This window comes from Geotrypetes seraphini, chromosome 10 (genome assembly GCF_902459505.1).
Source record: "Geotrypetes seraphini chromosome 10, aGeoSer1.1, whole genome shotgun sequence".
NCBI classification, from domain to species: domain Eukaryota; kingdom Metazoa; phylum Chordata; class Amphibia; order Gymnophiona; family Dermophiidae; genus Geotrypetes; species Geotrypetes seraphini.
The window spans coordinates 24258517-24273276 of NC_047093.1; the positions used below are offsets into that span (position 1 = coordinate 24258517).

General features: G+C 43.3%; 1 protein-coding gene and 1 long non-coding RNA gene across 3 annotated transcripts in view; one reads left to right on the forward strand and one right to left on the reverse strand.

The window, feature by feature from the left end:
- The first annotated feature begins 261 nt into the window (after positions 1-261).
- CA10 (carbonic anhydrase 10) overlaps positions 262-14760 on the forward strand; it is a 596370-nt gene continuing 581871 nt past the window's right edge. Inside the window, exons 1-2 of the mRNA XM_033961047.1 lie at positions 262-543; positions 1182-1646. Coding sequence (XP_033816938.1) covers positions 1586-1646 — 61 coding nt within the window. The 5' untranslated portion in view covers positions 262-543; positions 1182-1585. The remainder of the gene's footprint in view (positions 544-1181; positions 1647-14760) is intronic.
- Positions 6061-14760, reverse strand: part of LOC117367930 — a 404819-nt gene continuing 396119 nt past the window's right edge. For both annotated transcript variants that reach the window (XR_004540879.1, XR_004540880.1), the window contains 3 exons: positions 12854-13060; positions 8326-8412; positions 6061-6182 (listed from right to left, as the gene is read on the reverse strand). This is a non-coding gene — a long non-coding RNA (uncharacterized LOC117367930). The remainder of the gene's footprint in view (positions 6183-8325; positions 8413-12853; positions 13061-14760) is intronic.

The window sequence follows — 14760 nt, forward strand, 5'->3', positions numbered from 1 at the left end:
TGCATTCGGATATCCTGTTCTTGGAAGATGCCTTCTTAAGTATTAAGGCTGGACCAGGGCTGCAGTTTATTTAATCAGCAGAATAAGCGTGGCCAATTCCAGGCTGCCTAACCTGCTGTGCTCTGTGCTGATTGGACCAGCTCCCTGTCAGGCACCCTCCTTAGTACCAGTCCGCAATTTATGTTGGCCAATGAGATCAAAAGAGTGGAAGCGCCCAGCGGGCGACGGGGCTCTTTAGCCAATCAGGAAGTGGTTCGCATCAGAGCCGTGAAAAGATGGGGATGGGGGGGGGGGGGTTGCTGCCGGCGCGGAAGGCACATACATTCCCTCTAAGGAAGCATGCGAGCTGCTGCTGCTCGCTCCCGAGAACCGCTGATCGTTGCTGCTGCGGAGCATCCCCGAGCCCAGCCAGCGGGCAAAAGTAGAAACCCCCAGCCGAAGCCTGTCTTTGCAAAGCACGCTGGCAGAGGTTGCAGCTCGCTCTGGACTGGGGAGTGACCCCCTCCCCCCCCCCTTCGCTATCCGAGAAGCAGCGCGGTTTTGGTAAGTTAAGCCCGGTCTAAGCAGCAGGGAGAACCCATCCACTGCTAATGTGATGAAAACCCCAGACCCTGTCTTTTGCCTTATTTTTCTGACTTTATACTGCAGTAGCTTTGCTGTTAGATAGATTAAGACAAAGTTAGTAGCAATGTCACTGTCTAGATTTGCAGGGGGGGGGGGGGCTGCATTCCCCTATCCTGCACACTGGAAATGGAAAACTGGGGTTTAGCCAGCCTCACGTTCGCTTTCTGTTCCTGGAGGGATTTAATAGCTTAAGTTTTGTAAAGAAAAATGAATTACCTTTTTGGTTGGGTTTTTTTTTATTTCGTTTTTGCATTTTAAATTTTGGTTAAGTGTTCAAGATTGTTAAGTTACAGGCGGGTGGGTTGAGGGTGGGAAAAGGGATTTGCCCGAATGATTCTTGCCACTACAGTCCATAGGCGAGACGGGAAGGACCCCTACAGTTCTGTGGTGGAAAACCTTTGCAGAGGGCAAACATTACACTAGCAAAGCCTCCAACCCCCCCCCCCCTCCTTCAGCCATATTTTTGCATTCTCTGTTTCACTAGAAAAAAAAAAAAAGGTGTATGGGGGGGGGGGGAAGGGTGCTGTGTGGTGATTTACTTTACCGTCTTGTTGCAGGAGAGAAAACCCAGCTATGAGCCTTTCTGCAAAGCCTTCCACGAGGACTGGACAGTTTAGGCGCAACTTTGAGCCTTGCGCGCTGGACTAGACTCATCGGAGAAAGTGGGCCGTCTTATGCCTTGTAGGAATATTTTGCGGATTTATTACCCAGATTTGCTGCAAGAGCCGGGTCGCCGCTTTTCCTCCGATCGCGGGCTCGGGGGGGAAACGAACAGCGCGCATTTCTGGGAATTTTGACATGTGGCACGAGCGTCAGGTCTGGGAGATACCTATAGCAGGTGGAAAAGAAGGAGATTTGCTGGAAGAATTCTTACTGTGATATTGATCTCTCTCTCTTTTTTTCTTTTTTTTTTTTTCCTTTTTTTTTTGCCGAGTGATACACTTGGAATGAAAGCCGGAGGATGGAAATTGTTTGGGAGGTGTTTTTTATTCTTCAAGCTAATTTCATCATTTGCATATCAGGTATGCAGTAAACGTTATGGCAAATGTGTTCTACCCCAGCACTCTTGTAGCAAGGAAAAAAAATATTTACAGGAAATGCAATTGAAAAAAATGGGGTTGCAAAGCCCACTGGTACGTTTTGTTGTTGCAAATGCAGAGCAGAGAAGGCAGGGAATGATGTCCTGTTTATAGAAAGGATTTGATTTAGTAGGTGGATAATTGTTTCATTATAAAAGTTCCCAAGTCAACGGCTGACATTGTAACCTGTAAAAAACAATTTTTAATGGTGTTTTTTTTGTGATTCAAAAAAATGTGAAACTCTTTTGGCAGGCAAGATCAATGGGATGGAGATTTTTTTTTTTTTAATGTTTCTTTTGGTTTTAAAAGGTTTAGTGTCTCTCAGCAAATGAATGCTTTGGTGCTGTTTCCCCATCTTTTGGAAAGCTTTTTTCGGAAATCTGTACTCCGGGAGGGGGAGGGGGGGGTATTTCAGTCCTAGTTTTCAAGTCCCAAGACTGGGTAATCTAGTCTCAGAAGAAAATCAGGTCATTTAAGTCGGCACTGGAGCCTGTCCAGTTAATGAATAGACATGCCTGCTGTCTGGCGTTAAGGATTAAAGCAATTTATTCCAGGGAAAACACTCTTTTCTACTTCAGAAGTGCTGTCTGCTGGCTAATTTGTCATGCCAGTCAACCCAGAATAATTATGTTGTAGAAACGACAATGGGAGGCGAGGAAGGTTTAGTGGGGGCACTTCAAACAGAACCTGGCTGAGAAAGCAATATATTATATCTTTGCAGTACCTCTAGGCAGAGTAAATCATTTTTAATGGGGGGGGGGGGGTGTCTGTGCAGCCATATCTGTGAAACAAGCTTTGGAACAACAGTTTTAGGAGACGCATATATTTGATGCACTGCCCGTGTAGCTGCCAACTTTAAGCGGGCAGCCCTTCCGACTTCCTTGAGCTCGTCCGTGTGATTTGAAATGTTTGAAAGATCATAGCATCAATGAGTTTACCATGGAGGGCCATTCAAAAAAAACAAACAAACCCCATGAGGGTGCCTCTCCCAAGAGGAAGATTGACTGAAAGATCAAATGGGATTTAAAGTTAAAACAATCCTTTTTTTTTTTTTTTCAGTTGCGTTTTTAACTAACCAGAGATCCGTGGTAAATCACAGTCTAATGAAATGAGATGAAATCTGTGCACTGAAAATCCTATCACAGCCTAAAGGCTTAACGGAACCAAGACCTCCCCCCCCCCCTTTTTCTCCTGCATAGAAATGAAAATGGTTTAGCTAAGGGGCTGAGGCATCGAAAAGGAAGTTTTCTTCCCACGACCTACTTCTCCCACTATTTCAATGCCAGAAAGCATGTCAAGTCTTCTTTTCACCCGAAATGTTTTGAAGTTGCCCGTGGAAGGCTGTGGACAGTTAAATACTTCCCCTGCCCATAGTATCTAATGGAGCTGGTCTCACCTATTTCATAAGTCAAGGAACTGAAGTGCTACCACTTAGATTGCAGACAGTGCTTGATGCACGCCATGTTTCCCTTGGTATTAGAACATAAGAGCCGCTGCTGGGTCATCGTGCCCAGCAGTCCACTCACGTGGCGGCCCTCAGGTCAAAGACCAGTGCTCTTAATGAGTCCAGCCTCACCTGCGTACATTCCAGTTTAGCAGGAATTTATCCAACTTTGTCTTGAAACCCTGCTTCTTTCTGGTTTTGCTTATGCATGTATGAATATTGACTAGGCAACTATCTTCCTTGATAAGGTATTGCAAACTGCATGGAGGCACTGGTGATTTCTGTAAATGCTTGCACCAAATTATCATTTTAACATTGCATAATTTTACATTTCTCATATAGAATGTAATACAACACAGAAACTCTATTAACCCAGTTTAGTAAAACCAGACTGCTGTCTCTTGCTCAAGTTTGCTAATTACGTACTAATTGTTACCATCTCTAGTTTCAAGTTTTATTAGGATTTTATATACGCCTATCAAGGTTATCTAAGTGGTTTTACAATCAGGTACTCAAGCATTTTCCCTGTCTGTCCCGGTGGGTTCACAATCTATCTAACGTACCTGGGGCTATGGAGGATTAAGTGACTGGCCCAGGGTCACAAGGAGCAGCGCGGGGTTTGAACCCACCACCCTAGGGTGCTGAGGCTGTAGCTTCAACCACTGCCCCACACACTCCTTCCCCCAGCAGCGTAGCACAAGATTTTATCTCATAGCAAATATCAGTGGTGTAATAACCTGTGCTATATTCTGCACACTTCATTTATTTATTTTTTTTTTTTCAGCTTTATTTATTGGATTATTCATTACAATACCTTAGTAACAAACATTCATGAATGCTGAGGCTGTAGCTTCAACCACTGCCCCACACACTCCTTCCCCCAGCAGCGTAGCACAAGATTTTATCTCATAGCAAATATCAGTGGTGTAATAACCTGTGCTATATTCTGCACACTTCATTTATTTTTAATCTGCAAAGTGGTACCGTGTTTTTGGCACGTGTCTTCACAAAAGCCCTGCAGTCCGTTGCATTTAAAACCTCTTTATATAACAACTGGTATGTTTTGATATCCCTTCTCCAAGGACAGCTGGATACAGCATCCTGGATGTGGTATAAATCACCACAGCACTGATTGCTTAGATATTGTTCTTGCAACTGACAAAGGCCAGAAAAGCAAGTTGGGGGGGGGGGGGGATATTCATAGCAAGGGTGTGCAAATCTAAACAATTGTGACCAATGGAGTCTGTTTGTATTGGGTACTGGCTTAAGAACTTTGCGATTTGAACAGATGTCACTGACCTGCTGCAGGAATTTATCCTGCAAAAATGCATGAGGCACGTGGAATATGAAAAAAAAGGAAGTTAAGAGGGACTCGTGTATTTTAATGCCATGAATAATGTGATCAGTAAGGTTCCATTCCTTTAATGAAATGCTATTTTAATCAGTGTTGGTTTGTTGGAACTAGCAGCCATATTCCATAAACAGTCAAGCTTCCATAGCTGGCAGCTGGGATATATATCCACACAGCCGTGTAGACCAAAGAGCTAGGCTTCATTTTACTGCGTGGTGTTTTATTTTTTCAGGCATAATTGTTTGACTGCAAACACTCAGAGTTCGTAAAATTATAGTAATAGAGTTTTACATGACCGGTGGTTTAAGGATGCTCTGTTCGGATTTCTTAAAGATGTTCTGATAACACTGTGCAACAGAGGTTTTGGGGCATGAATTGTAGTGGGTGTTCTGTAGTGATTTGGGGGTCGCTGAATTCAAAACTGACCTTTAATTCTTTTGGTACAACCCTCTGATTTTTGGCAAAAGAGCATTATAGTGCAAAAATTAACATTTTCGCTATATTTTCTAATCCTTGGAGTAAATGCTATAACGATCTCTGAAATATTAAAACAGTTTGCCTCAAATTCGATTTTTAAGCTAAAGTATTAACTTTAATGATGTAATAGTGTGCTATATAATTAAATTATTATGGGTGAGGAGGCGGAGCTGGACTATGCAGTTCTCTGTAGGCCCTATTGCATCATCAGCAATGCGCTGTATTGCATCATCAGTAGTTTTCAAGCTCCATCAGCACAGTTGAGATTAAATTGTCGATTTTGTATCAGGGCTTTGCTTCTTAGTTAAATCGGCGCAATGCGTTACGTTATGACTTCTCATGCTACATATTTGCGATTTGCTCAAAAACTATACGTGATAGGAGAAAACCGAGGTCATTTTCATACACAGGAGGTCAAATTCTATAAAGTATACCTTGTTTTCTTCTTGCCCCAGAAAAAAAGTTAAGATTTGTTGCGCAGTGTAATTGTACATATGTCGTGTTCTTATTATGTAGGCATATCCTATTGACATTACCTACCTTTTCATAAGGTGTTGAGTAGACCGCTTCATGGGATATGCATAATGTGACCATATGTCCCATTTTGAACGGGACTGTCTTGTTATTAGCTTGCCTATCCCGTTGACCCCATGCACAGCTTTGAGACGCCAAAATGTCCCGATTTCAGAAGGAGCGGGACAGGCGAGCTAAAACGGGGTCACTGCCACATATTTCTCTAAGCCACCGCCATACTAACATCATCTTCGTGCAGCGACTGCACAAGCCTTCACCCCTCCCCCGACATCAATTCTGACGTCGGTGAGGACTGGCTCGGAACTTCCTCTCTGACATCAGAATTGACGTTGGGGGGGGGGAAAGATTTTGCAGTCGCTGCACGAAGATGATGTTAGTGCGGCGGTGGCTTGGAGAAATAGGCGGCGGCTTGTGGGGGGGGGGGAAGAGAGAGAAAGAAAGACAGAATGGAAAGAAAGAAAGAAAGGATGCACAGTCAGAAGGAAGTGCAACCAGAGACTCATGAAATCACCAGACAACAAAGGAAGGAAAAATGATTTTATTTTCAATTTAGTGATCAAGATGTGTTAGTTTTGAGAATTTATATTTGCACTACATTTAACGGGTTCCGGATCTGGGAGAATCCGGGATGTCCGGGATCCCAGGGGGAGGAAGATCCAGGGGGTGTCTGGTCCTGTTTTGAGGGAAAAAATAAATGGTCACTTTAGATATGCAACATTACAGCTCAGCATTGGTTAAGCTGTCAACTGAGCATTAGTTGGTTAAGATTTAAGGCAACGATGTTATTTAAAGAAGCAAAAATGTCCCTTTTTCCCCCTTAGCAGGGTCAATATATCCATTACCATCTGAGATAATGTTCACATCTCTATGCAGTATGTTGCAAACCTTATGTCACTTTATGGCATTGACCCTTTATTGAAGGCATGGATTAGGAACTCGGGAATCCATTATGAAATAGGCAAGTGAATCAAGTGCGGCTTGAACGATCATGACAACGAATGACTATGAATCCATAAATATTTGACTGGGCATGTCTGAAAAACAAGATTGCCTGAGAACCTAGTGTTATTATGAAGAAATAGATAGGACTAGTGGCATGGGAATGCACACCGAAGGTCATTTTGCTGGATTTATAGATGGCATGATAGCTGGGAAGTCGGATAATGGCGCAAAATGTTGTTGAAATAGATGGAAACATTTGAAACAATTGAGTGGCAGCCCGAGCAAGTAGATGGTAAATGGGTTTCAATCCAGACAAAATGTAAGGTGATGCTACTTGGCAGGATCAAATGCAGCTGTAACATTAAACTGCAGGAAGAAAGGCACTGATGTATGTTGGGCTGTAGAAAGGTGGAAATTACTTGCACAGATTTTTCTATGTTGCAACGAGAGTATCTGAAATAGAGGTTAGACCAGTGGTCTCAAACTTGCGGCCCAGGGGCCACATGCGGCCCGCCAGGTACTATTTTGAGGCCCTCGATATGTTTATCATAATCACAAAAGTAAAATAAAACAGTTTCTTGATCATGTGTCTCTTTAGCTATAAATTACAATATTATTATTAAGACTTAGCCAAAAGGAAAGATTTATAAACTATAAAGAGTTTTTTTGCCTCATGCAAAATTGCCATTTCGTTAATAAGACATTAACTATTTTTTTCTGAGGCCCTCCAAGTACCTACAGATCCAAAATGTGGCCCTGCAAAGGGTTTGAGCTTGAGATCACTGGGTTAGAGGCAGTGGTGTAGAAAGGGGGTGGGGGTGGGGCAGTCCACACCGGGCGCCATTTTGGTGAGGGCGCAGGCACCCGTCTGCCTCTCCACCCCACCCCCCACTGCTGCGCCACTTCCCTTCCCCCATACCTCTGTAACGTACCTGGTGCGAGCAGCCACCCTTCAAGGGGCTGTCACGCCAGCTCCAGCTCTTCCTCCAACTTCACGTCCTGAACCCGTGCCTAGGACATAACGTCTGAGGAAGAACCACCGCTGGCACGGACAGCATCTTGGGGGGAGGTGGCTGCTCGCACCAGGAACGTTACAGAGGTACGGGGGAAGGGAAGCGGCACATGTGCGCAGCAGGAGGGGGTGAGTAAGGAGCGTTTGGAGGGGGGGGGAGGAGCACCACCACCCTGGGCACCTCTCACCCTCCCTACGCCACCGATTAGAGGTTTAGACCCTCTTTTATGAAGGTGCGCTAACCAATTAGCGTGTGCTAATCGATTTAGTGTGCGCTAAACGCTAGCGTGTGCATGTTAATCTATGCATGGGTTAGCGTTTAGCGCGCACTAATCAGTTAACGCACCTTAGTAAAAGAAGGATTAGTCTCTCAGGCTGATATTCCAAAAAAGCTGAGATCTTTAATTTGGAAACCAAAGGATCTTATACACTCCTACCTCCTTCTTCGCGGTTTCGGCACCCGCGGTTTTGACTATTCACGGGTTTTGGTCATTGAAAACGGCTGCTGTGAGTTCCCTTGGTCTCACGAGACTACGACGGGAACTCACGGCAGCCATTTTCAATGACGGCTCTGCACGGGGCAGGAGTGTAGGAAGATCGCTCCCGCTCCACGTCACCGCTAGGCCACCAGGTAAGGTCTGGGATGCAGGAGGGAGGTGGGGGTGAGTCAGAGTCGGCCTGAAAGTTATTTCTGAATTTTCCATGTTTGCGGGCCGGCTTTGCCCCTATCCTCCGCGAATACAGAGGGAGGAGTGTCCTGTATTAGGTGCCTGTATTCAGGCAAATATAGCAGTCTATGGGGTCTTTTTACGAAGGCACGATAAGCACTAAAGCATGCGTACTACAGCAAAAAATGCCTTACCACGGGGCGTGCGCAGACATCCTGTAGTAATTTTTGCCGCCACTTAACTTTAAGGGAATTATACGCCAACCCCTTGGCCACACCATCCTGCAGAAAAGAAAAAAAATGTTAGACAGAGAAGCCTGGAAGGGTGAAATACTCTGAGCTGTGTTGCCATGTCGCGAGCATAGCCAGTGTGTGGATTATTCCCCTGAAGATGCGCCTAGCAAAGCGCGGTTCTCCCATAGGCATTGGCGATTTGGTTTGTTTTTAATATAGCTTTTATGAAGATCAGCACAAGATAAAGTGGCGAATTTTGTATTTTTTTTTGTGCTGTTAAAGTTTTTTTGCGGTCTGTGTGGAACTATGTATAATCACTGAAAAGACTCAGCATTTCCTGACGTGTGGTGAGGAGAGGACCAGTAAACGGTTATAGTGAATCGCGAATGGAATTTTTTACGACCAGTTACTGTTACGGGATCACTTGTGCTTGTACAACTGTTTGCACTTACGGGCTAGTGTTTCCATAGCCTCTTGTGACTTGAACTAAGGTCTTTTTTGCCACTTGCTTACTTTGTTAACCATATAGTCCTCAATTACCTTCCTGGCGTCAGAAGAGAGAGGATTTTTTTTTTTTGTATTTAGATGATTTCAGTTACCCCAACATTGACTGGTTAAATGTTACATCATGGAGTTAAAATTCCTACATGTCATAAATGACTGCTTTTTGGAGCAACTGGTCCAGGAGCAGACAAGAGGGGGAGCTATTTTGGATTTAGTCTTTAGTGGATTTCAAGGCATAGTACAAGAGTTAACTGTGTCGGGTCCGCTTGGAAACAGTGAGCAAATTTGAGTTGATACCGGGAGTGACGTCGTAAAAGAAATCTACTTTAGAGGCATTTAATTTTTAAAGGGTGTCTATGATAAAATGAGGAAAATGGTTAAAAAGAAGCTAAAAGGACCAGTTGCAAAGGTTAGGACTGATGGATGTTATTTAAAAATACCATCGTGGAAGCCCAGACCAGATGTACTCCATGTATCAGCAAAGGTGGAAAGAAGAAGCAACAAGAGCCGACCTGGTTAACAGGTGAAGTCAAAGAAGCTATTGGAGCCTAAAAAAACATCATTTAAAGAATAGAAAAAGGATCTCAATGAATAAAATAAGAAGAGACACAAGCACTGGCAAGTTAGATGCAACATTAATAAAGAAAGCTAAGAGAGAATATGAAGAGAAACTTGCAAAAGAGGCAAAACGCATAACAATTTTTTTAGGTACATCAGAAGCAGAAATCCTGTGAGGGAATCCATGGGACCATTGGATGATCAAGGAGCAAAAGGGGTGCTCAGGGAGGATAAGGCCATAGCGGAGAGACTGAATGAATTCTTTGCTTCGGTCTTTACGGAAGAAGATGTAAATGGTTTTCAAGGGTGATGATGCGGAAGAACTGCAAGAAATCTGGATGATGTACTAAGCCAAATCGACAAGTTAAAAGTGATAAATTGCCTGGACTGAATGGTATACATCCCAGGGTACTAAAAGAACTCAAACATGAAATTGCTGACCTGCTGTTAGTGACCTGTAACCTGTCGCTAAAATTGTCTGTAGTACCTGAAGATTGGAGGGTGGCCAATGTACACCAATTTTTAAAAAAATGCTCCAAGGGAGATCCAGGAAATTACAGACCAGTAAGCCTGACTTTAATGCTGGGCAAAATGGTGGAAACGATTTAATAGTATAAAATTCTGAAGCACGTAGACAAACATGAGACATAGTCAGCATGGGTTCAGCCAAGGGAGATCTTCCCTCACCAATTTGCTTGACTTCTTTGAAGGTGTGGATAAACATGTGGATAAAGGAGAGCCAGTTGGTGTAGTATTTCTAGATTTTCAGAAAGCTTTTGACAAAGTTCCTCATGAGAGGCTCCTGAGAAAATTAAGAGTCATGGGATAGGTGGGAAAATTCAGTTATGCATTAGGAATTGGTTATCGGACAGAAAACAAAGGTAGGGTTACAGGGCCATTTTTCTCAATGAAGTGTCTGTGGTTTATTTATCGTTGACTTTATTGCAGAGGATATATGTGCTGGATAAGCAAGTGCTGCGAGGGGCCTTTTGTAATTATGGGGGTTGAGGAAGGGGTTAGACGGGGTGAGATGGGACGACAACTGGACCCATTCCAGATCCATATGTTTAAGTAAAAAAAATCAGACTTATCTTACCAATACTAGTTTACAACTCCTGCTGCTAAAACCACCACTATAAGTTCATAGAAGGACAGACGTGGCAAAATGGAGAGGTTTTTGATCAATGAAAGAGTACTGGAGCCCAATTACTACACGCAGACTAAGTTCATCCTAAATGGACTGTCTGCAGGGTTTCTGAGAACTTTTCCTCTCTGTTGGTTGTATTAGTCTTGACTATTTTTGAGATCTCACTGTTGTGGGTTATGTACAACAGTGATTCCAACCCTGTCCTGGAGGAACACCAGGCCAATTGGGTTTTTCAGGCTAGCCCTAATGAATATGCATGAGAGAGATTTGCATATGATGGAAGTGATAGGCATGCAAATTTGCTTCATGCATATTCATTAGGGCTAGCCTGAAAACCCAATTGGCCTGGTGTTCCTCCAGGACAGGGTGGGAACCACTGATGTACAACATATGCCATTATTCAAATTACACATGTGCTGTAATTGGCATGGAAATGTTTAACGCCCAGTCTTATAGAATTTACCCCTGTTTACTAAGCTGCTGTAAGGTTTTTCTGTAACATGCATTAAGAGGGTAGCTCTATAAACTATGGACCTGTTATTCAGCCAGGACCGATCAACATTTTGCTGATCACTGCAAGTTTTATACCTGGAAATTCTATGCTGGGCCATGTCTGAGCTCTGTCATTTTCTGGAATACAGAGCCAGTGAAAAAAATTGCCGGTTAAATACAATATTTAGCACTTAACTAACTATGAGGTAATATATGAACTAAACAAGGCAAAATATAAAGGAGATAAGGCGATATCTATTTTTTTATTGGACGAACTTAATATGATTTTTTGATTAGCTTTCAAAAGGAACCCTTCTTCTTCAGACCAGAAATAAGCAAATGTTGACAAATTAGCAGTGTATATAAGGGAAACATGAAAGCATTCTAGTGACAGTCTCACAGGAGAAGGGCTGGGTGGGTTGAAGACAGAGAGATGGGAAGGCGACAATGCAGTTTTAAATTCGTGGTTTGTAATGCAAAAGAAAACCAAGGTCTTTGTTAAACCCTGTCTGGTGGGTGTCAAAAATATTTAGCATTTTGATTTCAAGGGTTTTATGTTCCTGGATTGTTCTTAAATTTCCCTTTAGTATTCTCACATAAATATGAGGTGTTGTTCCAAAAGAGGTAACATCCTGGTTGACGTCTGCAATTTTTTAATATGATTATATGTATATAATTGATCCTAGTCTTTTAGATCTGGTTTGTTTCACCAACGTAGCACCCTTCTTTACACTTTTTGCAATTCAATGATACATACCACATTAGATAGATAAACATGGAGGATTCCACTTATTTTTTCCCATATGAGTGACTGTGAGGCCCTGCGTGATGTGGTGGCATAGTTTGCAGCTTGTTTTATTGCAGGGATGTGTGCCACTTCTCTTCTTTGTGGGTTTTTGTTTAGGGAGTTTGCATTCCACCAATTTCTGTTTCAGATTTAGGTAGCTGAAAAAAAGGGGTTCATAGACAACCCCTGCGAAAGACAAAGGCGCGCGCCGAAGAAAATTACAGTTTTTAGGGGCTCCAACGGGGGGTTTTGTTGGGGAGCCCCCCCCCCCAGTTTACTTAATAGAGATCGCGCCAGCGTTCTGTGGGGGGTTTTGGGGGGTTGTAACCCTCCACATTTTACTTTAAACTTAACTTTTTCCTAAAAAGCAGGGTGAAAAATGTGACATTTTCTGTAAAATGTGGGGGGTTACAACCCCCACAACGCCGGCGCGATCTCTATTAATTAAAGTGGGGGGTTCCCCCCCCACACCCCCCCCCGGTCGGAGCCCTAAAAACAATAATTTTCTGCGGCGCGCGCCTTCGTGCTTGCGCTCAATTGTCCTGCGCGTGCCTTTGTCCCGGCGCGCTTTTGACCTGGCACCGACAAAAAGGCCAGCATAGGTGGAGCTGGGAATATTTTCCTCAATATTTCATCCTCCTGGAGTAGAAGCTGCAGCTCCCTTATAATTTTTCTCAGTTTTAAGAACTCTGGATTGTATGTCACCACCAAGGGGGTTCTCTCTGTGGTTTTCTTGTCTTTCTACTGCAATAGGTTTTCATAAGAATAGCCTTACTGGGTCAGACCAATGGTCCATCAAGCCCAGTAGCCCATTCGCACGGTGGCCAATCCAGGTCACTAATAATAATAATAATAATTTTATTTTTTATATACCGCCTAACCAGGAATAAAATTGATCATACAGCGAAGAATACAATTTAAAATGGAAATACATCAGGTAATAAAACATAAGAAATGCATAAAATTTTAAAAAGACAGTGCAAGCATAGGGAGATCAGTACCTCAGGAGCTGACTAAACCTGGATTTTTCAGATCTTCTGACCGCTTCGCTTCACCTTCCCTATCACCACAGATCACGACCACCAGGAGGACCCCTCAGGGGAATTAAGGAAGACAAAAGGTCCGGTTCCGATTCTGGCGTACCTTCATGGAACTGCAGCAGCCTGCGCTCTACCCCTTTGTGGACGAACCAGAGATATGACTGAAGTCTACAAAATCCAAGTGGGGTAGAATGGTCACTAATACCTGGCCAAAACCCAAAGAGTAGCAACATTCCATACAGAATCTCAAAGAATAGCAAGGGAAGGGAAAGGGCTTGAGGGACAAACTTGGGTAATTTATTCCAAGCATAGGGGGCAGCTAGATGAAAGATCGTCTCTTTTGTAATCCGCCTGGAACCGCAAGGTATTGGTGGAATAAAAGACACTAAAGGAATGCAATGTAATGTAATGTATTTGGCACCAAAATTTCAGGCACAGATTAAAGATGTACACAGAAATTAATTTGCTAACAAGTCATTAACTAGCAATAAGTTGATGTTAACAATCAATTATTGCAGTTATTTGGACATCTTCCTGTTAGCTATTCCGTAACCCCCTAATGCACAACTCCGAAGTGGGCGTGGCCAGGGCTGTGGTAGGAACATGAACTGGGCATGTGCAGAAGTGCTGGCCTCAGTAACTGGAGCACCCTGCTGACTTCCTGATGCTCCAGCAGATAATCCCTTCAGCTGGTGAGGGGTTTGAGCATCCCTGCTAGCCTGACACCCGGTGCTGCAATTTTCCAGGGCACCTCCTAACTGCAAAGTCTCTGTGGTAATTGTAAGAGGCATTCCTTCATTTGGGAAGAAGGAATCGTTAAAGAGATGTTGCTGAATGGTGATGCGTGCTAACGGCACAGCTGATAACACAGAAAGCACTTCAGGCACCCTCCCCAATGTTTCCCTCTGCTCTGCCCATTAGCATGAAATCCTATGACAGATATTAGCCATTTTTAGTGTGCCTCAAAGTGTTTAAACAAGTAACACAGCTTATTAAATAGGTCTCTTTGTGCTTTGCAGGTAGACATTCTTCATATCTTTTTCACATTACCTACAATTTTCTGCATGCACAGCAATACACAAGATAAATTATATGTTATAAAATCTTTTCCCAAAATAGCTTGTAAGCTACTCTGTCTGAGTACCAATAGCTTAAGTGACTTGCTTAGACTTGTACAGTGAGTAATAAAGGGGATGTTGTTACCTGAATTGCTAGATCCGGTGGGTATGGTTTCTAATCACCAACCTACACTACAAGTTTCATAATTGTAATAAGCAGAAGCCAATAACATCTTAGCCAGAGGGCAAGGTAATTAGAAAATTGAATATACGATCAATCAGATTCTATTCCCAGCGGACACAGAATGAAAATAGTTTTTTTCCAGACAGGCTGCCAGATTTTTACTGCCAATCTAACTTTTTTTTTTTTTTTTTTTTTTATACGGACACATGTTTTTACCGTTTGCCATTTGTGAAGAGGTGAACTATGTCATCGTTCAATGACACTACGCCTGCAGGTAATGTAGAACCTGCTCCCCACAGTATCCAGCAGTCATGAGGCTTGCACTGGCAGGTAATTATTCTTACAGGCCTGTCAATTTTGGTTTTTTGCTGTCACTGAACTTACCGATAATTGGCAACTCTGGAAACTGACCAACAGTAGAACGAGCTGCTGACTGACATTAACAATATGGCCCGCGGGAGTCATTTTTGGAGAGCAGTGAGATGCGGCGAAAGTGGGGCATGAAGCAGAGGAGAGGCATGCCGAATGTTCGTCTTCACAAGTTGATAGTGCCCTTGGCGACAGGCTGTATCTTTTGATAAAAGTCTGCTGCTGCATCAACGTCCTTTGATCATTTCCCAGCTCTG